The sequence below is a fragment of the Lycium ferocissimum genome, unplaced genomic scaffold (genome assembly GCF_029784015.1).
Source record: "Lycium ferocissimum isolate CSIRO_LF1 unplaced genomic scaffold, AGI_CSIRO_Lferr_CH_V1 ctg2206, whole genome shotgun sequence".
Lineage (NCBI taxonomy): Eukaryota > Viridiplantae > Streptophyta > Magnoliopsida > Solanales > Solanaceae > Lycium > Lycium ferocissimum.
The window spans coordinates 58,487-85,129 of record NW_026720099.1 but is presented as its reverse complement, the minus strand read 5'-3'; the positions used below and the strand labels follow the sequence as shown (position 1 = coordinate 85,129).

Sequence of the window (26,643 nt, the reverse complement as noted above, 5' to 3'; positions counted from 1 at the left end):
GAACATGAAGATTTAAAGTCATAAGGTATAGTTCATCAGTACTCGGTGGACAACTTGACAAATTTTAACTTTTGAGGTTGGGAACGACAACACGAGATCGAATATTTAGGAAAAACATATTAGAATGAGTCACCACAGACTTATGAAAGGCTTACTGTTCATTTTATAAAAATTTGAAAACCGCTCAGGTGATTATTGGGGACATTCCAGGAATGGTGCATTTTAACCGAGTCAGTTCTGTTCATTTAACATCAAGTGAAATAGATATTACGTAGAGTGAAAGATTTGTATTGGCAAGATCAAAATAGATATTGTATAATATAAAAGGGAAAATAATTATTGGTGACTTGGTGTGACATTTTTACGAGGTGTGACCTTCGGAAGTGTGAATTACTAGAAGGGAAAAAGGAAAAAGGAAAAAAAGAAAGAGGAAATAGCAAATGTGGCGAAGTGTGACATTTTCACCGGGAAAATAGGAAGCCATGAAGGAGATACAAGGCAACTAACTATTTGAAATTATCACGTTGATTGGAATCTATAATTAAAGATGGCGAAATCGAGTGCCGACGATGAGGAGCTACGAAGAGCATGCGAGGCAGCAATAGAAGGGACAAAACAGGGAGTTGTAATGTCCATCCGTGTTGCCAAAACCAGTGGCATCATTGGCATTTCCGGCAAATTGAGTCGTGGTGCCATGGCTAAACCCAGAGTTCTCGCTATCTCCAGTACATACCCAATTAATTTTTCTTTCATTTTATTTATTATCTTGCTCTCCACGTCCAACGATTTACATTATTCATATATCTCTCCTCAACTAATTTGCATGCAGTTGATTCATCGTCTCTTTTATACTGCTGACACCAGTATAAAAGCATAATCTAATTCTATTGAATCTCTGAAGGATTTAGATTATTCATATATCTCACTACTGATAAAATTATTATTTTCTCACTGAAAAATGTTCAGTGGCTATGCCCACAGATATTTTGATTGAATCCATGAGAAAGAAAAAATAGTAGTGTTTTCACATTGAAAAATTAGGAAGTTTACCAGGGAACGTGTTTCCCACCATGCGTTTTTTGACTGAGCTGGTTCGGTGGAATGAAGTGGGAAAATCATGTATTATAACACAAATTTATTCCACTGATTTGCGGTGGGAAAAGCCTCAGTTTCTAGTAGTGTCTGACCTCAACTAATTTGCAGTTGATTGGTTGTTTCTATTATACTGCTGATACCTGTATAAAATAATAATCTCTAAACGATATAGATTATCTATGTAATTGACTCAACTAATATCTATATAAAATAATAATCTCTAAACGATATAGACGGGGGCGAGGGTTAGGAGGGGTAAGTGGGTTGAAGGAGCGTCTAGGTTGAGAGTAGGTTCTTGGAATATTGGGACGTTAACGGGGAAGTCCATAGAGCTAGTTAAGATTCTTAAGAAGAGGAGGATTAATATAGCTTGTATCCCGAACCAAATGGGTGGTACTAAAGCTAAGGAGGTAGACGGGTATAGTGCGTGGATTACGGTAAGGGTCGAAGTATAGAAATGGGGTGGCGTTTTTTGGTGGATAGCGAATTAAGGGATCGGGTGGTAGAGGTTAGGAGGGCATTTGATAGGATGATGTCGATTAAGGTGGTCGTTGAAGGATTCGCTGAACATTATTAGTGCGTATGCGCCCGGCTTGGCCAGGCGAGGAGGAGAAGAGGCGTTTTTTGGGAGGATTTGGACGAGTTGGTGGGAGGCGTACACACACTTTGAGGAAGACGTCGTGGGAGGTGATTTCCCGATGGACACGTAAGACTTTTATTTCGGAAGGTTATGATGATGTGCGTGGAGAACTTTGGCTTCGGGGACGAAATGGAGGAGGAGTCTCGGCTTTTGGATTTGCAAGAGCCTTTGGGTTGGTGATAGCGATTCGAATTTCCCGAAGAAGGAGGAACACTTGGTAACCTTCCGTAGTTCGGTGGCCAAAGCTCGGATAGACTTTTTACTCCCGCGGAAGGATGATAAGGGTACGTACGGGTGTAAGGTCATTCGAAGCGACTGTCTTCTGACCCGCCATAAGCTGGTGATGGATTTAGGGATCGAAAGGACGGCGAGGAAAAGAAGGGAATTAAGTGGATGACCGACCTAGGATCGAATAAGGGTAGTTTGACCATGACTAGTGCCTTGGAGATGGGAGAGAAATTGAAGGATATGGGGGCACAGGATAGTAGTGGGGATGCGACCGGTATGTGGGATAAGACGGCTAGTTGCGTTAGGGTGGTAGCAAGAGTGTTGGGGGTCTCGGCAGGTGAACGTGGCCGACGTAAGGAGCGGTGGTGGAATGGAGAAGTTCGAGGGGAAAGTGGAAGCAAAGAAGGTGGCGTATGCGAAGTTGATAGAAAACGAGGATGAGGTGGAGAAGTGGACAAACACGGAGCTTTATAAGATGGCGAGGAAGGAGGCGAAGTTAGTGGTTTCGACGGCAAGCGGCGGCTTTTGAACGCGTATGCTTGATCTAAGAAAGAGCGAGAGGGGACCGAGAGGGGTTGTTCGGGGCTAACGGGCGAGGAGAGAAAAGCACGTGATGTGGATCAAGCAAAGTGCGTCGGACGGCGTGGCAGAAGTATTGGTAGAGGAGACTCGTTAGACGGAGATGGCGGTCATACACCAAACTGCGAATGAAGAAGGGGACGGAGACATTGTGTTGGGAGATTTAGAACATACGAGGAAGGCGGCGTAATTTTGGGTATTGCGGGGAGTATTAAGGTTGAGGAGGTTAGGGGTCGGTCGTAGGATGCGCGAGGGAAGAGCGATCGGACCGGACGGGATCCACAGGGAATTTTTGGAAGAGCGCGGGGCCGGCGAGGTTTGGAGTGGTGACTAGGTTGTTTAATATAATCTTTAAGACGGCATTGATGCCGAAGAATGGAGGGCGAGGTGAAATGATCCTGCTGTACAAGAATAAGGGAGATATCACAGTTGTAACAACTATAGAGGTATCAGCCCCACTAAGCCATACTATGAAACTATGGGAAAGGGTGGTGGAGATGAGGGTGAGGAGAGAGTGTGTCTATTTCGAAGAACCGGTTCGGATTTATGCGGGACGCTCAACTACGAAGCCATCCGTCTTGTGAGAAGATTGGTGGAGCGGTATAGGGAGAGGAAGAGAGACTTACACATGGTATTCATCGACCTAGAAAAGGCTTGATAAAGTTCCAAGAGAGATCTATGGAAATGCTTGGAGGCTCGAAGTGTACACAGGCGTACATTAGGGTGATCAAGGACATGTGTACGAGGGAGCCAAAACCAAAGTAAGGACGGTAGGAGGAGACTCGGACACTTTCCGGTTGTGATGGGGTTGCGTCGAGGATCGGCTCTTAGTCGTTTCTATTTGCCTTAGTGATGGATGGATTGACACGGCAAATTCAAGGTGAGGTGCCATGGTGTATGCTTTTCGCGGACGATATAGTCTTGATTGACGAGACTCGTAGCGGAGTTAACGCTGTCGGAGGATTGGAGACATACTTTGGAGACTAAAGGGTTTAAAAAGCGGTAGGACCAGAGACAGTACTTGGAGTGTAAGTTCGGTGAAGCACCTCGGGGAGGTCAAGCGTGGAAGTGAGGCTTGGTACCCGGTCGTCAGAGAAAAAATAGTTTTAAGTACCTTGGTCTATTGTGCAAGCGAGGGGGAGATTGACGAGGATGTCACACATCGTATTGAAGTTGGGTGGATGAAATGGAGGCTTGCTTAAGTGCTATGTGACAAGAAGGTGCCACCAAAACTTAAGGGCAAGTTCTACAAAGCGGTGGTTAGGACCGAGGCTATGTTGTATGGGGCGAAGTCTTTGGCCGGTTAAGATCTCTCACGTTCGAAAAAGATGAAAGTAGCAGAGATGAGAATGTTGAGATGGATGTGTGGCCACGCCGGGAGCGACGGATTAGGAACGAGGATATTCGGGATAAGGTGGGGTGGCCTCGGTGGAAGACAAGTTGCGAGAAGCGAGATTGAGATGGTTTGGGCATGTGAAGAGGAGAGACACAGATGCCCCAGTGCGGAGGTGTGAGAGGTTGGCCATGGATGGTTTCAGACGAGGTAGGGGTAGGCCGAAGAAGTATTGGGGGGAGGTAATTAGACACGACATGGCACAATTACAGCTTACCGAGGGACATGACCTTAGATAGGAGGGTTTGGAGGACCCAAATTAAAGTAGAAGGCTAGTAGATAGTCCCGTTACCCGTTCTTATTAGTAATCGCATGTATCGCAATATAATTTCTTATGCTCCAATTTATGCTATTATCTACTATTTCGTGCTTTCATTACCCCGTGGTACTCCGTGCCGATTGCATTATTTTATTTTATATTATTGCTTTTACATGTCGCTTTGAATTTCTTAGCATTATCCGACTTGTTTATGCTTTTATGCTTTTCTTGAGCCGAGGGTCTTTCGGAAATTGACCGTCCTACCTTGGTAGGAGTAAGGTCTGCGTACACTCTACCCTCCCCAGACCCTACGATGTGGGATTATACTGGGTTGTTGTTGTTGTTGTTGTTGATATAGATTATCTATGTAATTGACTCAACTAATTTTGGAAATACGATTTAGTATATTACTTGATTGTTCCTTTTTAAATTGCTGACTTCAGTGTAAAATAGTATAATAATACTCCCTCCTTCCTATTCTATAAGAACGTGTTATAATTTGGGTAATCAAATAGTTTTTCTTTGACAGCGATTTTCTCAAACTCTTTGAATATTTTGAATCATTAACTCTGTTAATTTAGAGTACTTCTCATGTAGTTTCCTAATATGTAAGTTTTATTCTTAAAAAGTTGGAGAATTATGTCCAAATTCACATCGAAAATTAGGTGCTTTTCCCGAATCTTTACACATAAATTGGGACAGAGGAAGTAGTGAATATCTGAAAGATACATATTACCCCATCTGTCCTTTTATGTGACACACTCTCCTTTGTAGTCTATCTAAAGACAATGGCATGTTTCTATATTTAGAAATAATTTATCTTTAAATTTCCCATTTTACTTTGAATGACATAACTTTATAGCAACATAAATGTCTATGTCATTTTTTAGACCACATGTTTCAAAAAAAAAAAAAAAATTCCTTTTTTCTTAAACTCCATGCCCTTTCAAACACCAATACATAAAATGGGATGGAGGGAGTATTAATATATAGTTGTCGTAAACTATTTTGGGATTGAGGCAAAGTTGATTGGTTGTTTTTCTTTTGGTACTGCTGACACCAGTGTGAAAATAGTCTAATTATAATGAATCTATGAAGGATATTATTATTTACACAAGAAAGAATGGAATTTGAAAAAAAACAACTAAGGCTGATTGTTTCCTTTTATACACTTGGCGCCTGTGTAAAGATAGTCTAATTGGAATGGATCTCAGAATGATACAAATGAATCACCTAACTAACTTGGAAGTGGGGTCGAATTTATTGATTGATTGTTTCTCTTAAACGGAGTATGAAATTGTCTATTTATATGAGTCACTGAAGTTTTGAGCTGATGGCATTGCGTGAAGTTGATTGATTGATTGTTTCTATTGTATTGTTCCGTCCCTCTTTCCGCCATTTCTCCAATCTATTACTGTGATCTGATCCAAATTCCAATTATGTTCATCGGAAAAAGAAGATATGTTATATCGGGGTTTTTATGTTTGTTCTGACTGTCCAGTCACGGCATAGAATTCAGCCTTGTGATTAAATGGAGGCTTTGCGTAATTGTTATGCAATTGTTAGTAGTCATTTAGGAAATATTTTAATCGAAGTTGAAAAAAATAGTATTTCGAGTTGAAGTGGAAAAAAAGTTTTTGGAAGTTATTGTGTTTCACATTGTCTGGTGATAGAACATAAGTAACAACGAATTTACTCATGTTGCACTTATATTGCTTAGTGAATTGTAGCTAGCTATGCTTAATATAGTCTTCCAATTGTCTCATATGATTAAAGAAACATTTTATCTAGTAGTGGATCATATATTCTAGCTTAAGAATCAGATTTGACGTGAGGCTGTCTCTAACTCATTTCATTTGACCCACTCATTACATGGAGAGTCAGAATTCTTTTTGGAGCATGGTTTTTTAATAAAGTTGTTTGTTACTAAATGTTGATGTTCTGGTAAAGTTCCTTTACACTGAACAAAAGTGTCAACTACTTATTCAAAAATGTTTCATAAATAAACTCGTCAGTCTACGGATTCAGGTGAGCAAATCGATTTATTAATTAGATACCTAGTCTCATAACTTAAACCGTGCATCCTTTCTGGAATGAAGAGTAACATTTGAATATATAGATGTACCACAGTAATTTCAGAGTTTTTTTCCTATGCATAGTTGTGTTGTCAACTAGAATAGACCATTTCTATTTGTACAGACAGTCATAACATGTGGTTTGTGCAGCAAAAGCTAAAGGCCAACGCACTAAAGCTTTTCTTCGTGTCTTAAAATATTCTAATGGAGGAGTTCTTGAGGTAAATACTTCTAATTTATCTTTTTAATGCTAAAACTCTCTTCTTCTATTCACATACTTTTTCAGTACTCCAGATTATCTAGAGGATGAAGATAAAAAATTCATAAGTTAGTTTAGCTTGTCTACTAACATGATGCTGTGTCTTATTATGCTGTTGATAGTGCTCAAATGTTACATGGCATCTGCTTTACCAATTTTGGTTGTGTATAAGAAATTTGTAGTATCTCTAAACTCGCTGATAAAACGGTTCAGAAGGATTATTTTACTTACTGTCATAGATAGAGTCATGAAACCTAACAGCATCACCCAGAATCTTCATTTTGGGCCGGTACTTTCCTTTAGAGCAAGTTGTGCTAAGTCCCTCGTTAAAGCTGACAACAATGTTATGCTTGCACCTGTAGCCTGCAAAGCTGTACAAGCTTAAGCATCTTTCAAAGGTGGAGCTGGTAACTAATGATCCAAGTGGGTGTACATTCATGCTGGTAATACTCACATCAAAACTATTTTGCCATTCAGCCTGCAACTAATATTTGGAGCTTATTCTTGATGATATTGTTCATACAGGGTTTCGATAATCTCAGAAGTCAAAGTGTTACTCCACCTCAGTGGACAATGCGTAACGTTGACGATAGGTATTTGTTTAATATTGAGTGTGTAAATATGTGAGATATTTTTCTCACATAAGCATTTTTATCCATGACCTTTTCTTTTAATTATTGTAGGAACCGCCTTTTGCTTTGCATCCTAAACATCTGTAAGGATGTCCTGGGTCGTCTCCCCAAGGTTGTTGGCATAGATGTGGTAGAGATGGCTCTTTGGGCAAAGGTGCATATAAAAGTTCCGGCCAATTGCTTTCAACATATTATAACCTAGGCCCCTGGCTCTTGAAATTTGGCTTGCTTTGTTTAGTTATGTCATCAAGGATCCATTTTCCTTATATATAAAAAAAAAGTTATGTCATCAAGGATTTTTTCTAGTTAGTTTATCTCTATTTTTTTGTGTTTATTTTTCTATCAGGATTGCATTAAATCATCCTTGTTGATGATAAATCTTCTATCAGATGTTCTTGGAAGGTAGATCTCAAAAATGCCTAACAACACTGAAATGGTTCGAAAAGTCTTAAGGGGAGTTTTTGGTTTGTTGATTGTGGGTGTGTTATTGGGGATAGGAAAAGTTCATCAAATTTTTTTGTTTTGGAACATGAGATTGATTATGGAGCATTAAATCTCACCTTCATGGGATGAGATCTGATAAAAGTTATCCAATTCAGGCAATGTGTGCTTTTGGACATTTGCAGAATTCCTTGTTTTCCATCTAGTTAGGGTGTGTTTGATATGAAGGAAATATTTTCCTGAAAAATGTTTTCCTCAAAAATAAGTAGTTTTCTTACTTATTTTCTGGTGTTTGGTAAATAAGAAAAAAATATTGTCCCAAAAGAATTTATATTTACTCTAGGCAACTCTATAGGTGGTGGTGATGCGGGGGGGGGGGGGGGGGTTGGCTATGGTGGTGGAGGTGAGAGTTGCGTGTGTTAGAGGGTGGGGAGCAGAGACAGTCAGTATGGAATGCCACTTATGGAACTTGTTTTCCCTACTTCTATCGGGGAAGCGAATTCCTCATTTTTAAAGAACTTGTTTTCCAGAAAAAATATTTTCTGAAAAGTTTGACCAACCAAACATGAGAGTTGGAAGAATGTTTTCTTCCATACCAAACGCACCCTTAATCCACACCCACCGACTCTTTCTAAAGAAAAGAGGAGTATCTATTTTTGTGATTTTCCATATGGTACCCTAAGGCAGCCCCGGTGCGCTAAGCTCTCGCTATTGCGCGGGGTCCAAGGAAGGGCCGGACCACAAGAGTCTATTGTACGCAACCTTACCCTGTATTTCTGCAAGAGGCTGTTTCCACGGCTCAAATCCGTGACCTCTTGGTCACATGGCAGCAACTTTACCAGTTATGCCAAGGCTCCCCTTCCATATGGTACCCTAATTTAGTATATATTAGAAAAATAGTTTTCTGGCTAATCATTAATTTCTCTGTGATGTAAATTATTCTGGAATTAATTGTTTTGAAATATATAATACATGCAGGCTAAGTATATGTTTGTCATAAAAATATAATCCCACCTTCAATTCTGCATATACAAAACTTGAGGATACCAGTAATTTTTAGTTATTCCCAATGCCATGATTATATCAGTGAAACTTGAATCCCACTTTATCCTGTCCACGAATGAGAGCGGCCTAAGTGGTGGCATTAATCATGTTACATTGATCAACTTCTTGCCTTTTGTCTCCCTGTTAATAAGCATGTGAACAATGTGATAGGGTTGCTCTGAATGCACTTAACATAAGATAGTCATTCCTTTTGTTTCGTCTTTTGATGAGAGGAAATAAGATTATTCCCGTTCTCTTATAAAGCATACAATTGTATTATCTATTCGCTGAAGATGGACTCTGTTAGTGTCAATATTTTTCTTATGATCTATACTAAAATTTTATCTTTGAAGGAAGATCAGGAATGTGTCTGTTAAAGTTGAGAATTATAGTGTCTAGTTGCTGAAGATGGACTCTGTTAGTGTCAATATTTTTCTTCTGATCTATACTATAATTTTATCTTTGAAGGAAGATCAGGAATGTGTCTGTTAAAGTTGAGAATTTTAGTGTCTTATCTAAAGAAAAAGGTCTTTAAAGGTGAATGGACAGGGAAGTCTTTGCAAAAGGTCATTTCACCTGGAACAACTTTTTGCCTCTTGTGCCCTTTAAAGTTCAAATGTTACAGTTTTTGTCTGTTAGTATTCCTACAAGCAGTAAGCATGTAGGAAACTCTCTATTAATCTGCTTAAGGATCTAAAGTCATTTATGTTCTCTACAAAGTACCCAGTTGGAGACTCTCTACTAGTTAAAGAAGGAAACTGCAGTAAGCAAATAGTCATTCGTTACTATAAGTGCAGTGTTTTCACTTTTTCTCTTCTTTCTTCAGTTAGAGTGTCTTTGAAGGTCATATGTACATTCTCTATTTAATTGAAGATAAACACTTAGCTATTGACATTAGAAATAGTTATTCGATTGCAACTGATTGCATGATATGTTTCTAAACCAGAAGAACTAAAATAAAAGCTGTTGCTTGATATATTTTATGTAATTCTAATTTATATAGATCTAATGCAGGAAAATACTCCAGCAACTACCAAGCAACTGGCTAATCCTCAAGATGGGCCTCTCCCTACTATAGCAGAAGAAGGTGAGATGACAGTAACTGTTGAAAGAGAACTTGTATCTCAAGCAGAGGAAGAGGACATGGAGGCTCTTTTAGGCACGTATGTAACCTCTTTCCCACTCTTCTTTATATTGCATTATGCCTAATTTTGATCAAAAGCTGAACTGCTTATGTCTGCTTCATTTAAGTTGACCTCTTGCCATGACTTTATCATGTCATGGAGGGAACTGGCTAGTATTCTCCCTTATTTTTTCTTTAAAAAGCAAGTATTCTCTTGCATTATAGAGGGCTGTAGGAGTTTTACCTACTTCAAAAGACAGCCTCCTTTCTTTTTAAATGAGGAGATTTACAAAACTTCATCTTGGCCACCTGGGTACAGTGTTAAGTGGAATAATGATTGAGAAACCTGTCTTAAAGCACTCTTTTATTTCTGAATACAAATAACTATCTAATTTGTTTGTGCCTAGTGCCCTCCAGGCTCTCTCATGCTTTCTTTATTCCTAATGGTGAATTACCAGTCTAATCTGAAAGACATTGCAAGCAGTGATCCCATGTCTAATCACTGTATTAATTACTAGACGTGAAGTTTATGGTAGGATTAGTTTTGTCTTGAAATAATTAGCAAAGAATTCCTGTAGATTGCTGAAGAGCGGGATGAGTACAAACAGCTGAAGTTTCGGTTACAAAAGTGTTTATGTGACTATGAATGCAAAATTTACAAAAGAATGTTGTAATTCATATGCCAGTACTTTTTTCTGAATTTTGTGTCTACTGTGGACCTACATTTTGGTTGGTTTAACCTGCAAACCGCATTACTGCTGAACTTATTTTGTATCAGGCAAGCTAGTTGCTGATAGAAATTACCTCGCAATGCCTTTGCAGTCTCCATGCTATGGAGAATTGAAGAATCATCTACTTTTATCTATTTAAAATACCTCTTCATCTATTATATGTATATACAAGACCATATACTTTAAGTCTAATTAGGCATTTTTCAATCTTGATTAGGCATCTAATGCTGAGTTTGATATTGCCAACATGGGTTTAATGAATCATTATAATATTCTAAATAACCACTGTTGGCTATTGTTGTTTTCATAGTTGGAGAATCTAAGTTGTTGTAGACAGTACTATTAGCAGACACTTCGTGGGCGTTTGGCCATAAAAATTATTCACTTGTTTCCGGAAATTTTTTCACTTTTTATACTTTTAGCGTTTGGCCATAAAAATTATTCACTTTTTTCCGGAGTTGTATTCCGGAATACTAAAAACAAAAAAAACTTGTTTTTCAAAATTTTTCCACTTTTTTCATTTTTTTACACTACATTTCACCAAAAACTACAATTTCAAAAACTATGGCCAAACACAACTCCAACTTCAAAAATTCCAAAAAAAAGTGAAAAAGTTTTTGGTATTTATGGCCAAACGGGTTCTAAGTTTGTACTGTGTTCTCCCTGATTAAAGTTTCCTACCTAGTTGTATTGCTGTTTTTAATCGACAAGCCCTTTGTTTCACTTTACCACTATTTTGGCTCATTTCCTGATTTTGGTTGTCAAATTCCTACAGTTATGTAATGGGTATTGGTGAAGCTGAGGCATTCTCTGAGCGGCTGAAGCGAGAGCTTCAAGCTTTGGAAGCTGCTAATGTGCATGCCATCTTGGAGAATGAGCCATTAATAGATGAGGTGACCCGTATTTCTTTTTGAAGAGTTCTTATGATGCCAGTGTCAGAGCAGAGTTTGGTTTCTATTTTCAGGAGTTGCTACAATTTTCCTCTTTATTGCAATTGATAGCCTTTCACTTTGATAAGACTATTCAGCTCGTTCATTATGAACTTCTTGTCTGCCAAGAGCAATAGCAGGCAAAGTTTGCCTTGTTCTCTGTTCCTTAGATTCAGCTTCCTACCATTTCCCTGATATTTATGCTCTCACACTTTATTATGTTTTATTATGTGTAACATTTATATTTTCCCTTTGGTACGATGAGGTGACTGTTCCATATTTTCAATAAAGATAAGTTTGTGCTTCCGTGTCTAAATTTTTGGTCCTACAGGTCTTGCATGGCCTTGAGTCGGCCTCCAACTGTGTTGAAGATATGGATGAATGGTTGGGCATCTTTAATGTAAAACTTAGACACATGAGAGAAGACATTGAATCAGTAAGAATTTCTGTGCAGCCGCTTCTGTTTAATCTTATCAGAAATGATTATTCTTCTTTTCCTAGTTAATTGATTCATATATTTAATTGTCGAATCACCTGAATGTGAAACTTAGTTTGAATCATAGTTCTTTCACTTCTTTGTGCTTCCACCCTTAAAAATTGTTTGTCGTTCCTTTCCAGAATTCATGCATTTTAACACTGTATTAGCTAATTAATCAGAAAGGAATATGAATCCCTTCCTGATTCAAACAGAGTGTGGATATGCAAAAGTTTGACCTTTTGGTATAATATTACAAATAGGATGGGGTTGATCTTTCTTTATCTGCTTCAGAATGGTTCTAGCTTGTAATTTCTATTAGACCAAGTTTTTCACAATACATGTATCTTCAATCGTATTAGAGTGTCAGAACTCTATTATTTTCTAGGTTGCTTGGATACGGGTGTGGGCATCTGATATGCGGATCTAGAGGTCGAATTCATCATCTCATAAATATTAGGATTAGGGGATATGGATTGGATTATGGATGCGGGTGCTCTAATATGACCAATTAGTATATAAGAATAATTTATATGACAATTAGTTACTTAAGATTGTTTTGAAAAAATACTTTTTTTCGATTAACAAGGTGATTTAAATCTATGATTGTTTTTTTTGATGAAGTGATATCATTGATGGCATCAAGAAGATGCAATTAGTGCAAAGGATAATAAGTATAAAAGTAAATTTGTTAGCTCCATTCAATGTACCATATACTAAAACTGGGAGCTAAGAGAGTCCAAAAAAGTATCAGGAGATTTTAAGTGGTTTAAGTTCATTACTGTTAGTTAAGTTAAATTAAAACTGACTATTACGTAATTATAAATTGATATAAGTATAGCATTAGTATTTTTTGATCTTAGGATTCAGGGTATGGTTAGGAATATGGGTACGGGTGTCAAGATACAACAATACCTACGCCTCAGTCCCAAACAAGTTGGGATCGACTATATGAATCCTCATTTCTTCATGTAAGCTCATATCATATTATCATCATAATAAATAAAATAAAAGTGAAAAATACGTTAAATATATATATAAGTAATAATAATAATAATAATAATAATAATAATAAAAGTTCCATACAAGTCTAAAACCCATCTTCAACTAGTAGCTATCACCTATATGGGTTTTTTTCTTCCATTGTGCTCTATCTTTAGCTAAGTCTGTATTGGTACCAAGCATTTGCAAGTCTTTCGAGACAACTTCCTTCCATGTTATTTTAGGTCTACCCTGTCCCCTTTTAACACCTTCACTTACCATACACCTACGGACAGATGCATCTATAGGTCGGCGCAGAACATGTCTCAATCACCTCAAGCGACCTTCTTGCATTTTATCCTCAATGTGTGCTACTTGCACCTTCTAGAGAATGTGGTCATTTCTAATCTTATCTAATCTGGTATGACCGCACATCCATCTTAGCATCCACATCTCAGCAACACTCATCTCGTGGATATGTTGGACTTTAACAGCCCAACATTCACTACCATATAACATAGCCGGTCTTATAGTATATTTTTTTAAAATTAATTGAATTTCTTAAATTAAAACTAGCATAATCAAATTCTTTGTAAACAGTTAATATATAAGTTACTGGAATAATAGCAAAGTTGTTCCAGTATTTTATGTGAATGTATGTATATGTAATATATATGACATAAAACAAAAATCAAACCAAATACCAATCAACATATACTTGTTGGTCATAGGTGTAGTCAAAGTACCCAAGCTAGGTTGACCAAATAGGGTGCGGATCCACACCCACACCAAAATACGGGTGTGGCAAGAATTGATGTATCCGAGCAACATAGATTATTTGAATTAGATCCCCTTTGCTAATGAAGTATTGGTTATTTCACAATATGCAGATAGAAACCCGCAACAACAAGCTGGAAATGCAGTCAGTAAACAACAAAGCATTGATTGAGGAACTTGATAAGCTTCTTGAAAGACTGCGTATCCCTTCTGAGGTATTTCTCTTTCTTTCTTGGAGCTGGGTAGTGGTGCCATCTAATAATTTAATTTTCTTCACTTCTTCATTCTTGGTTTGTAGTATGCAGCGTGTTTAACAGGTGGTTCATTTGATGAGGCAAGAATGCCTCAGAACATTGAGGCATGTGAGTGGCTAACTAATGCTCTACCTGGACTTGAATCGCCTAACTTGGATCCTAGCTATGCAAACATGAGAGCTGTATGTCCACTTGCTTATTCCTTTCTGCCTTTTCTTTTTGCTTCCTTTTTGTTATTGTGCTTCAGCATGTAAAGTAGCCAGACAATTAATGTAGGTCTGCATGCATATGTTAAGGTAAGTACAAATTTTCCCTGTCAGGGCTTGGATGACTGGTTCCTATAAAGTGATTTGAGTAAAAAAATCATTTTGAACTGTTGTGGATTCCACAGTTGGATCCGGTTTAAAAATGGTTGAATTGTTGCAAAATTCAGTCATGAGTGTAGATAGTGCTGGATTCAAGTTCCTGAAAGTCTTTTTTGGGCCTGTTGTCTATACTGAAACTGGACAGGAAAATGTGGAAATTAAATGTCCTGTCATTACATTCTATTTGCTCGTTTACTTAATGAATTGAATGCTATTCTAACACTTGTCGCATAGGCATTGGGTCATCTCTGCACTTGTACAGAGAAAGTTACTTATCTAAAAAGTAATACATCGTTTGTAAAAGCTGCAGCAACTTTTAGTTGTGAAAATGTCCCTGAATCTCTTACAGGTGAAAGAAAAACGAGCAGAAGTTGACAAGTTAAAAACGGCATTTGTTAAAAGAGCATCTGAATTCTTGAGAAACTATTTTTCCAGTTTGGTGGATTTTATGATGAGTGATAAGAGTTATTTTTCTCAGGTATAAAAATTCAGTTTTACTTGAGTTAATGTCATGATATTTCTATAAATAGTCACTTAAAGACTGCTGATAATATGAATTAAACAGCGTGGGCAATTGAAAAGGCCTGACCATGCTGATCTCCGATACAAGTGCAGGACATATGCTCGTCTTTTGCAGCATTTGAAGGTCAGATTGGTTCAACTTTTCGAATTTTAGCATTCTTTAAGTACTTTCTTATGTCATTCTCTCAATCTTTGCATTTGCAGAGTCTTGACAAGAATTGCTTGGGCCCTTTAAGAAAAGCTTACTGTACCTCCCTCAACTTACTTTTGCGCCGGGAGGTCAGAAAGCTATTAATCTTTATTCATTTGTCCTTTTAGTTTTTTCTCGTCCTTTTCATTTTCCCTTCTTAATTTCTTTTGGTTCTTTCTGTTGAGTAGGTTACTTAAACCCCCATTAAATTCACTGGCCATTATATGCACTTTTAAGCTGGTAGATATCTGTTTTCTTCATCTCAAAACTCTCAAAGGCATGCGTATCACCTGTTTGTCTATAGCATCTTCCCATCAAAGAGCTGCTGGTCGAACCTGTTGTATAGATGAATTTGTCTACTTTAAGCAGCACCTTTTGTTGGGCAGTTTAGCTGGCCAAATCATTAATGTTGATTTGTGAATATCTGATTATGATCAGATCTGATTTTATCAGATCAATTGATTATGATCAGATCTGATTTTGTAAGATCTTAATTGATCTGATAAAATCAGATCTGATATGCTATTGGATGTTTTAGGAAATTAGATCAAATAAAATCATCCCTTGATTATCAAATCTGCTAGAATCAAGGGATCAGATAGCTAGTTTGTTTGTTTGTTTCTACTATAAATTTGTACCCTTACAGATGAATAAAGTATGCAACTTTGGTACCAAAACTTTCATGGTATCAGAGCAGCTTTATTCTTGTGTTGCTCATGACTAAAACAGCATTTACTGGGCAACGTCACCCAGCAGCATCAACAGAAGCTGAGAATTCTGTTAACAAAGTTCCGACCGAGACAACTATAAACCAAGGCGGAGATTCCTCTCATTTGTCTTTTCAGCTTACTTCTCACAAGCTGAATGGCAAGAATTATTTGGAATGGGCGCAGTCTGTTCGTTTGGCTATTGATGGTCGAGGAAAACTTGGGCACCTAACTGGAGAGACAAAAAAGCCTGAACCAGGAGACCCAAAAATGAATGCCTGGAGATCAGAAAACTCAATGGTAATTGCTTGGCTACTAAACTCCATGGAAGCTGCCATAGGTAAACCATATTTGTTTCTTCCCACTGCTAGGGATGTTTGGGAGGCTGTTAGAGAGACTTATTCTGATGTAGAAAATGCTTCTCAGATTTTTGAATTAAAAATTAAACTGTGGAAAGCTAGGCAGGGGGAGAGCGGTGTTACTATTTACTATAATGAGATGGTTTCCTTATGGCAAGAATTAGATAAATGCTATAATGATGAATGGGAGTGTCCTAAGGATAGTGTAAAAGCAATGAAAAAAGAAGAAAATGAGAGGGTATATCTATTTCTAGCAGGATTGAACCAAGAATTTGATGAACTTCGTTCACGAATTCTTGGAAAAAACCCACTGCCCACTTTGAGGGAAACTTTTTCTGAGATTAGGCGAGAAGAAACAAGGAGGAATGTTATGCTAAAATTAGAGTCTAATCTGGAAGGAAAAAATATAGATTCCTCTGCTCTAGTTGCTGCGAAAAATGAAAATGACAAGAAAAAGAAGCCGTGGTGTGATCTTTGCAAAAAATACTGGCACACTCGTGAGACCTGCTGGAAAATCCATGGGAAACCGCCTAACTGGAAGAAAAAGGGGGTAGACAACCGTGGCAGCCAGGCCTTTCAGAGTTCCAGCGAAGAATCAGGGCTGCAACCTTCTCTAGAAGTGCCACCATTCACCAAGGAGCAATTAGAGCTACTGCACAAATTTCTCCAATCTCAACTCCAAACCAGTAAACCCGATCCTTCCACTCCCACTTGTTCTTTTTCCCAAACAGGTACTGTACCATCTGTTTTTATGAGTACAAATTCAACAGGTGTGAGTTTTTGGATTATAGATTCAGGGGCTAGTGATCACATGACATGGAATTCCCATTTTTTCTCGACTTACACTCCTTCTGCAGGAAATAAAAAAGTCAGAGTTGCTGATGGTTCCTTCTCAGCAATTGCTGGAGAAGGGACAATCAAATTAACCCCTCATTTGACTCTTTTTGATGTCCTTCATGTTCCAAAATTGTCTTGCAATCTTGTGTCCATCAGCAAATTGACTCGAAACCTTAATTGTCGTGCTATCTTTGACTCTACTTCATGTGTATTTCAGGACAAGGTCTCGAGGAGGACGATTGGCAATGCTAGAGAGTTTGAAGGTCTCTATTTTCTTGAAGATGGTGACAAATCAGCAAATTTTAGTTCAACTTGTTTGAATTCTGTTCTAGTTGATAATAAAGTCATGTTATGGCACTATAGACTTGGTCATGCTAGTTTTCATTATTTGAAACTCTTGTTACCTCAGTTATTTATGAATAAAAGTCCATCTTCTTTCCAGTGTGAATTTTGTGAAATGGCTAAACACCGACGCTCATCTTTTTCTTCCCAAAAATACCATGCCACAAAACCCTTCAAGTTAATCCATAGCGATGTTTGGGGACCTTCTAGGGTAGCAACTGTAAATGGAAAAAGGTGGTTTGTGAGTTTCATAGATGATCACACTAGACTAAGTTGGGTGTACCTATTGAAAGACAAAAGGGAAGTAAAACATATGTTTGAGGCTTTTTATGTTATGGTTGAGACACAATTTAATGAGAAGATTCAAATATTTCGGAGTGATAATGGGAGAAAGTTTTTTAATGACCAGCTAGGCAATTTTTTCACTTCCAAGGGAATAGTGCACCAAAGTTCTTGTCCTGATACACCCTAGCAAAATGGAATAGCCGAGAGAAAAAATAGGCATCTTATGGAAGTAACCAGAGCCTTATTATTCACAAGTGGAGTCCCTAAATTTCTTTGGGAAGAAGCTATTTTGACAGCCACCTATCTTATTAATAGGATGCCTTCCCGTGTTCTAGATTTTAAAACCCCTTTCAGTATGTTCAAGACATACTTTCCTGCTTCTAGATTGACTGCTGATCTAGCTTTGAGAGTTTTTGGGTGCAGTGTATTTGTTCATGTTCATGATCATAATAGGAGTAAACTTGATCCACGTGCTAAAAAATGTGTTTTTGTTGGCTATGCTCCTAGTCAAAAGGGATACAAGTGTTATGACCCAAATTCTAGGAAGATCATTGTCACAATGGATGTCACTTTTTTGAATCTCAATTGTTTTTTGGAACTCATCTTCAGGGGGAGAAACATAGTGAAGATTCGAGGGATAATAAAGAACCTCTTGACCTCATGTGTGACAAACAAAATGATCCAGGTTTTATCATAGACATTGGAAATAGTACTTTTGGTAATAACAACCATGAGAAGGTAAGAGATCACAGCTTAAATAATGAAAATGAAAAAACTGAGTCAATAGAGCCTTTTCATGATACAATTAATGATAAGAACGGGGAACAAACAAGGGAATTACAGGTTTACTCGAGGAGAAACCGGAACCAAGAAAAAGAGATTAAAGACTCTCATCAGAACCAAACGTCCAGCCCGCAAGATCTCACTGAGATACAAGGTAATTCTCCAGAACCTAACTCTGATTTACCCCTTGTTACTTTAGACCTTGATCTTCCGATTGCCAAACGTAAAGGGGTAAGAAAAGCCACCAACCATCCCATGTCAAATTTTGTGTCATATAGAAATTTGTCCCCTTCCTATGTAGCTTTTCTTTCTCAATTATCTGGAATGGAGATACCGAGAAATGTGCAGGATGCTTTGAAAGTTCCCGAATGGAAGGAGGCAATTCTAGAGGAGATGAACGCTCTTGATAGAAATGAAACCTGGGAAATAGCGGAACTGCCACGCGGAAAGAAAACAGTGGGCTGCAAGTGGGTGTTCACTATCAAGTTTAAATCAGATGGGTCCCTCGAGAGGTATAAGGCGCGTCTGGTAGCAAAAGGGTTCACTCAAACCTACGGGATTGACTATCTCGAAACGTTTGCTCCAGTTGCCAAGTTGAACTCAATCAGGGTTCTTCTAACCATTGCTGCCAACCTTGATTGGCCACTTCAACAACTAGATGTGAAGAATGCATTCTTGAATGGAAAACTCGAAGAAGAAGTCTACATGGATCCTCCCCCGGGTTTTGAAGAAAGGTATGGACCTAGAGTGTGCAAGCTAAAAAAATCTCTCTACGGGCTCAAACAATCTCCAAGAGCTTGGTTTGAGAGGTTTACTCAGTTTGTGAAAAAACAAGGATACACTCAAGGGCAAGCAGATCATACCATGTTCATTCGACATTCACTTGAGGGAAAGACAACTATCCTAATAGTGTATGTTGATGATATCATACTTACAGGAGATGACTTGTCAGAAATGAAGAATTTAAAAAATCAGTTGGCCACGGAGTTTGAGATCAAAGATTTGGGCCAATTGAAATATTTTCTTGGCATGGAAGTAGCGAGATCAAAAGAAGGCATTATGGTGTCACAAAGGAAGTATGTGCTAGATCTTTTGAACGAGACAGGGATGAGTGGTTGTCGTCCAGCTGAAACACCTATTGATCCGAATATAAAATTCGGATACAAAGAAGGAAATTCAATTGACCAAAGTCAATATCAGAGACTAGTGGGAAAGTTGATCTACTTGTCACACACTCGGCCGGATATAGCTTTTGCTGTAAGCTTAGTCAGTCAATTCATGCACTCTCCAAAGGAAGAGCACCAAGAAGCGGTCTATAGGATTCTAAGATATCTGAAAAGTTCACCGGGGAAAGGGTTGTTTTTCAAAAAAAAAACCAACAAAGGAGCATTGAAAGCTTTACAGATGCGGATTGGGCAGGTTCTACTACTGACAGGAGGTCTACGTCTGGATATTGTACATTTATCTGGGGAAATCTCGTGACTTGGAGGAGTAAAAAGCAGAATGTCGTAGCCCGTAGCAGTGCCGAAGCTGAATACCGATCTATGGCTCATGGGATCTGTGAGATGATTTGGCTCAAGAAGATGATGGAAGATCTAAAAAAACCATTTGCTCTACCAATGAAGTTGTACTGTGACAACAAAGCCGCCATAAGTATTGCTCACAATCCAGTTCAACATGATAGAACAAAGCATGTTGAAGTGGATAGACACTTCATAAAAGAGAAGATTGAAGAAGGAAGTGTGTGCATGCCTTTTGTCCCAACAAATAAGCAGATTGCGGATGTTTTCACAAAAGGACTCTTTAAACCAAAATTTGAAATTCTTGTAAGCAAGTTAGGCATGACAGATATTTACATGCCAACTTGAGGGGGAGTGTTGATTTGTGAATATCTGATTATGATCAGATCTGATTTTATCAGATCAATTGATTATGATCAGATCTGATTTTGTAAGATCTTAATTGATCTGATAAAATCAGATCTGATATGCTATTGGATGTTTTAGGAAATTAGATCAAATAAAATCATCCCTTGATTATCAAATCTGCTAGAATCAAGGGATCAGATAGCTAGTTTGTTTGTTTGTTTCTACTATAAATTTGTACCCTTACAGATGAATAAAGTATGCAACTTTGGTACCAAAACTTTCAATTAACAATTGCAGTAACATCTCAGAAAGAATTTAGGAGCGAACTGTTCTGTTTGAACAATAACAAACTGTAGAGAAGTGGTAGCTGTGGAGAGAGAGAGAGATAAAGAGAGAAGAAAGGAAACAAAGGTGTTCATGGAGGCAGTGGCGGATCCAGGATTTTCATTCAGGGGGTTCGGAAAATAAGAAGAAGCTAAATATAATTTATTCAGGGTGTTCAAAAGTTAATATATGCACATAAACACAGAAAATTTATCCTATATATACACTGTAATTTTTTGCCGAGGGTGTTCGGGTGAACACCCTCGGCCCTCTTTAGATCCGCCCCTGCATGGAGGAGCAGGACTGGAAAGAAGAAGCATGGGAAACAGATGGAAGGGAGCCGAGAAATTATAGAAAGAAGAATAAGAGAACCACAACACTGTCAGTTAGAAGACATTCCTTCATGATCGGATTTAAAGAGCTTAATACAATCAGTGTAATCACTTCATGACTAACAAATGCTGACTAGGAGTGTGAGAGTTGTTCTTTTAAAGAACAAGAGTTCTTTGCTGCCAAGGAATTTGGAGTTCAAGTGTGAATTGAATGACTTTGATAATGCCTTTTATGCTAGAAAATTCGGTAAAGGAGCTAAAGATAATTGGACCACATCACTCTCACTATCAAAAGTGAAGGAGTAAATTCCTGAAACTTACTCCATGTAGGTGCTGAAATCAAGCTTCGGCATAGAGTTAATTATCTGGTGAGACCTAAAGCAAAGATTTGCATGATATTTTAATTCATTCATAGGAATAAGACTTTTATAGTGCTCTCGGACTTTTATAGTGCTCTCGGACCCTGTTTTCCCTTTTAGCTCTAACCTCTCTAGGAGTAAATCTTAATTCACGTACAAAATAGGTTTTCTCATACTCTCCCTGTCTGCACTAGCGGGACCATTACAAGTGGTATCACAGCATGATCTTGGCTCCTAGCCATCTTCAGCCATGGCAGAAAGAATTCGATCTACAGGATCTGAGGAGTGCGCGAAGAGAATAGAGGATCAATTTCAGTCTTGGCTGGCAATAAAAAGGGCAAGCTTTTACTAATTGCACAGAGGAATGGATTAACTGGGTTTATACTCAATATAAAATCTGCTGATACCCAAAATAATGGTGAAGCTTGGAAACAATCTTGTGACTGGGAGTCCCAGAGTTACTGACAAGAGAGAAAACTGAAGGTGCGGTAGAGGAATCAAGGAAGGAGTCTGTATGCCAGAATTAACAAAATCTTTAGGGGAAGTAACACAGAAGCAAAGAGTATGGTTGGAGCAGAAACTGTTACTGGAGATATGTTTCCACAGGATTGCAAGGATGAAATAGTTGTTACTGATTAAATATGGTCAACTGAGTTGGAGTTGGTCCATAGAAAACATTCGATAAATGATGATGCTCTTCTCAGAACTAAAAAAAATGGAGGAAAAGGGACAAGAGTTGCAAATAATGAAATCAGTTTGATGCCTTAGTCGAGTCAGATATAGAGAAATCGGAGAGCTTCTTGCAGATGATTCAGCTGCTGAAGATGACGTCAAGCGGCTACTGAAATCATTAGGCTTGAGCTGGCCAAATGTTGGAGCACTGCAGTTGATAGAAAGAGACGTTGCAAAGTTGAGGCAAGAATTCGACTTATACTTGAGGGAAGAAACCTTGATATGGAAGAATATCTATATGATCATGCCCTTGTTGCATCAAGGGAAATTAGAAAGAGAAAAGATCTTGCTGCCCGTGACATTCTTTGGAGTGAAGTAGAATTGGGAAGGTAAGACGTGAGTTGGAAGCTTTTCGGAACCTATGGATTTTCCATATACAGCAAGAATAGCTGAACAGGACAGATCAGAGGCTAGTGCCATATGCTTAAAGTCATTTCCCAGTGGAGGTTGTGGTATTCTTCCTGAAGCAACAAAAAAAACTTGGATCCTCTTGCCAATGTCACTTGAGACCACTATGCCATTTTATCGCCACTGTTGCAGACTGTACATAAAGGTTTTAGACAGTATCTCTGTCACACCCCACCGAGGAGCATGACGGGCACCAACCCATAGATCGGATACCACCTGGCGTAACATATACCATAATTATCATAAAATATAACTCGAGGGACACCTCCACACAGAAAAGGCCCAAATACAGAAATATGCAATAATTCAACATTACTACTATATATAAACGCAAATCTTGGACTTTTAGTCATCCTCACAGGGGTAAGACAGTAATTTTGTTGGATTTTTGACGCAATGAAGTGGCTACACATGGCTGCTGAAGTTGTCTTTTCTAGACATATGGCAGTGGTCCCAATAACCAATTTGTTTGTCCTCTTTCTTCTTTCACGGTGAAATCTTAAAAAAGTATACCACCTCCAAGCAAAGAAGTGGGTCCCAATAGCCTTTCTTTTTTTTTCAAAAAAACCCAATGCCTAAAAAAAAAATGGCTTGAAACCCATTAGAAAAATCACATACGTAACTTCTCATTTAATTTTAATGGTGTTACCTTAATTTACTGTAATTTTTTTAATTTAATACATCGATAGCCTTTTAAAGTTGTTGCTAAATTTCATTTAAACATTTAAACTACAACTTATTCCAACTGAACATCTGAATATGTGATTACGTCAAATTTTGAAAAATACTTTTGTGCGCATTTTCAAATGGCAATATGTCTCCTCCTTTAATTATACACATTAGCCTCAACAAATCATAACATTGTGTTTAATAAAGGAGATGTCATATTTTATGTAGTTAATTACCTAACAGATGCTAGCACTCGCAAAAGTTTTTAAAAAATTTGAATCGAAAGAGTTTAATAGGATCACTTTATAAGGTGATGTGCTCAATTGGAATAGGTTATAATTCGGATGTCTACATGAAGTTTACTGACAAATATAATGAACTATTGATATATTGAGTCGGGGGTGACGTTTATGGCCATTTTGTGCAAGTGATCTTGCTAATTTGGCTAATGGGTACATGTACACCAATCATTTAATATTCGCTTCGTCTTAATTTATGTATAACACTGTTTGACTATGGATAAAGTTTAGAAGAAATTAAGACTTTTTAAATTTTGATGTCTAAAATATTTGTATGACTACAAATTATTTTATTAAGGGCAAGGGAAAATTTTATAATAAGTTACTTTTATATAAAAAATTAAATTTAAATTTGGGCCCGGGCTAGAGCCACTAGTATATATATATATATATATACACACCCACATAGGTGAGCCGACAAGGCCGCTGCAACATCATGAGTGTCATAAAGCCGGCAACGCTATCAAGAGAATATCAAAACTAAAACAGGGCCGACGAGGCAAGACATAACATCTATATACCCACTGTGTCTATGAGCCTGTAAGAGTACATATACATGACATATTGGACGGGATCTGGACCCGTCATATCCAAAAGATACATATGCATAACATGTGAACATAGCATGTACCAAAATAAGCAAGTCCGGAGGAATGGCACTTGCTGACGTCACTGAGTTGTCAATCCTACTGAAGAGGTCCTCCGCTCTGTTCGCCGGGATGCGGCAGATGAAAACGCAGCTTTTCCTGTAGGATGGGACGTCGCATACGTATAAAAGTACTGAGTATGTAAGGCAGGAATCAATGACATAAGTAAGACAGAAATATAAAGAGGATAGAAGTAACCAGAGCCATCTGAGAACGTACAACATGCAATGCATGAGTTTAAAAATCATATGCAAGTGTGTGTGTGTGTGTGTATAGTACATCATCATCATCATATCATCATCATCCCGCGTCCGGGGCATCCCGCATCCGGGGTATCATCATAACCTGCCCACTGCAGTGGTGTGCACATCTACGTGCCTGCCCTGCCGACTATAGCGTGGCGCAGTATAGTAAAATAGTGCAATACATATATATATAATGCATGAGGAGTCAATGCACTGACATTGGGCCTTTCGGAGTGACGTAAGGTCGGTAACCTCCGAATGAATTATGGAATTCTTATCGAATCTGAGGAAATAACTTAATGATGATAAACATGTTAATATTTCAAGAATCAATCAAATAATTAAGGCATTAAAATTTGAAATACATAACATAGGAGTGGAGTGAATTGTTATGGAACGCCGTGTTCATATTCTAGTTGGATTCGTGCCAAAGAAAGAGGAAAACGAACACCTTACATACCTTAGCTGCTAAGCCGTTACTTGAAAGAATCCTTTATTCCGATGCTCATCCTTCACCCAAACCTATATTGAAAGATATATCCTAAATCATATTCCATCATGCTCATACATCAACTTAGATAAGTTGTATATCGAAGGATAATTCGGGTCACGAGAATTCGAGCAGCATTTCCCCTATATCATCTACTTCCTCCAAATTCCAAAACAACTCCCAAACATCACTAACAACATCAACAATAACATAATCAAGTTACGACATGAAAAACATATACAAATCCGTCCAAAACTTCCTTCGAAAATCAGTCCGTAAGCCAACAACATCAACACATTAAACTACGACCTTTATACTATGTTTTCCTTCACTTTAAACCATTAAAATCCTCCAAAAAACAACTCAATTCAACATATACAACAATCACATATAATCAACATTCTGGTATTTCATACAAGACTTGTTTCACCTTTCGTCCAATTCGACGTATTACATAATAATCTAGCGAATATAACTTCCGATTAACTCAATTCCATAGTTATAGAGGAAGGATCTTACCTTATTAACTTCCAATTGATCCTTGATGGCTTCAAACCCAAGATCCCGCCATGTTTCACCTTACTTCGCAATAATCACGACAATATGATGTTGTCACGAGCTTCTCGAGCCTAGATTACATAACCTCCGTATGATTTCTTGGTTTTAATAATAGCTAATGTAAGGAGAGTGATCCCTGAAGTTTCTAGACCTTTTTGGGTGTAAGAGTGAGGTAAAAATTAGTAGGAATTGGTATTTATAGGGTAGAAGGTCGGTTTCCACCAACTCAATAATTGCGCTTCGCGTTCGCGAGGCCTTGGCTCGCGTTCGCGAAGAATCTTCTGATAGCCTATCTTGGAACGTCCATAACTTTATACTCCGATTTCGTATCGACGAACGGTTTGTTGCATCGGAAACTGGACTCAATGAACTTCAATTTACATAGGTTATGCATTCCATAAATCCTCATATTCTAGGAGATACACCTCCCTCAATTTGGACAAAAAATTCTGTCCGGAATTCTACCAAGTTTTCCCAAAATTTTAACAAACTTAATTTCTCCATTTCACTTGATCCCGAAACATTTAGACACTTGCTTTGCACTTGTTAGAAGTGTTCCTTAACCTTATAAGTGTTCCATAGCCTCTCCGAGCTTACGTTAGTTTACTTACGACGCGAACAACATGAAAATTTTCGAGATGTAACATTCTCCCCCCCTTTAAAAACATTCGTCCTCGAATGTTAAACTCTCAGAGATCTTATGGAAATTTCAACAGAGCTTCCTCTGTAACTGTAGTAGTACCAACCTGTCACGCAGCAAACCAATGGCACAATGCCACACAGGGCTACAACAATCAGTAACAACAATGGCCCCACACGACCAATGACAGTAACTAACAACATATGCATACCTGAAGGCTATGATGTCTTACCTCCGGAAGTGAAAACAAATGCGGATACATGAATCTCATATCTCTGTATAACACCCTTGCCAATATACTCTATACAATAAGGAGGCCCTCGTCAATATTTAGCTCATTGAACAGCATACATTGCTCTTTTACATTTCCTAACCAATCATATCCCTTTTTAAACTTTACGCATCATTATCCTTATAACCGATACTCTTTTCTTTTCGTAATTCCTATTTCACCTTTTTCTGCTCGTAAATCATTGGCATATTTACACTCTAAGGATCATATTTAAACATTTACATATCCTTTCCATGTCTTACCTTGAGGGAAAAATTACAACTCCCATCTAATCATATCGATGTCTCATGAATAGAATAAGAGTTACATTTGGTCTTGGCATACACGTGTAAGTTGACTTTATTGAGGGAAATTGAGTGACGTTCGACAATTAAATACCTTTAGCAGGGAACAAGTGAGGTATTTGGAATTCATTTTCTCTTTGGCTTCCCATGTCATCTCTTCCCTGCCCTTGCTTTTTCACAGCACCTTTATG

The 26,643-nt window shown here is 38.1% G+C and overlaps 1 protein-coding gene across 4 annotated transcripts in view; it reads left to right on the top strand.

Annotated features, from left to right (window-relative positions):
- The first annotated feature begins 129 nt into the window (after positions 1–129).
- Positions 130–26,643, top strand: part of LOC132043222 (exocyst complex component SEC3A-like) — a 52,716-nt gene continuing 26,202 nt past the window's right edge. For 2 of the 4 annotated variants that reach the window (XM_059433704.1, XM_059433703.1), the window contains exons 1-13: positions 132–725; positions 6,420–6,490; positions 6,891–6,971; positions 7,054–7,121; positions 7,212–7,314; positions 9,660–9,808; positions 11,275–11,392; positions 11,760–11,864; positions 13,775–13,876; positions 13,960–14,097; positions 14,630–14,758; positions 14,846–14,926; positions 15,007–15,081. In XM_059433704.1, the coding sequence (XP_059289687.1) occupies positions 548–725; positions 6,420–6,490; positions 6,891–6,971; positions 7,054–7,121; positions 7,212–7,314; positions 9,660–9,808; positions 11,275–11,392; positions 11,760–11,864; positions 13,775–13,876; positions 13,960–14,097; positions 14,630–14,758; positions 14,846–14,926; positions 15,007–15,081 (1,398 nt within the window). In that variant the 5' untranslated portion in view covers positions 132–547. Of the gene's footprint in view, positions 726–6,419; positions 6,491–6,890; positions 6,972–7,053; positions 7,122–7,211; positions 7,315–9,659; positions 9,809–11,274; positions 11,393–11,759; positions 11,865–13,774; positions 13,877–13,959; positions 14,098–14,629; positions 14,759–14,845; positions 14,927–15,006; positions 15,082–26,643 lie in introns of all 4 variants that reach the window. The other 2 variants (XM_059433701.1, XM_059433702.1) reach the window with 2 other exon arrangements.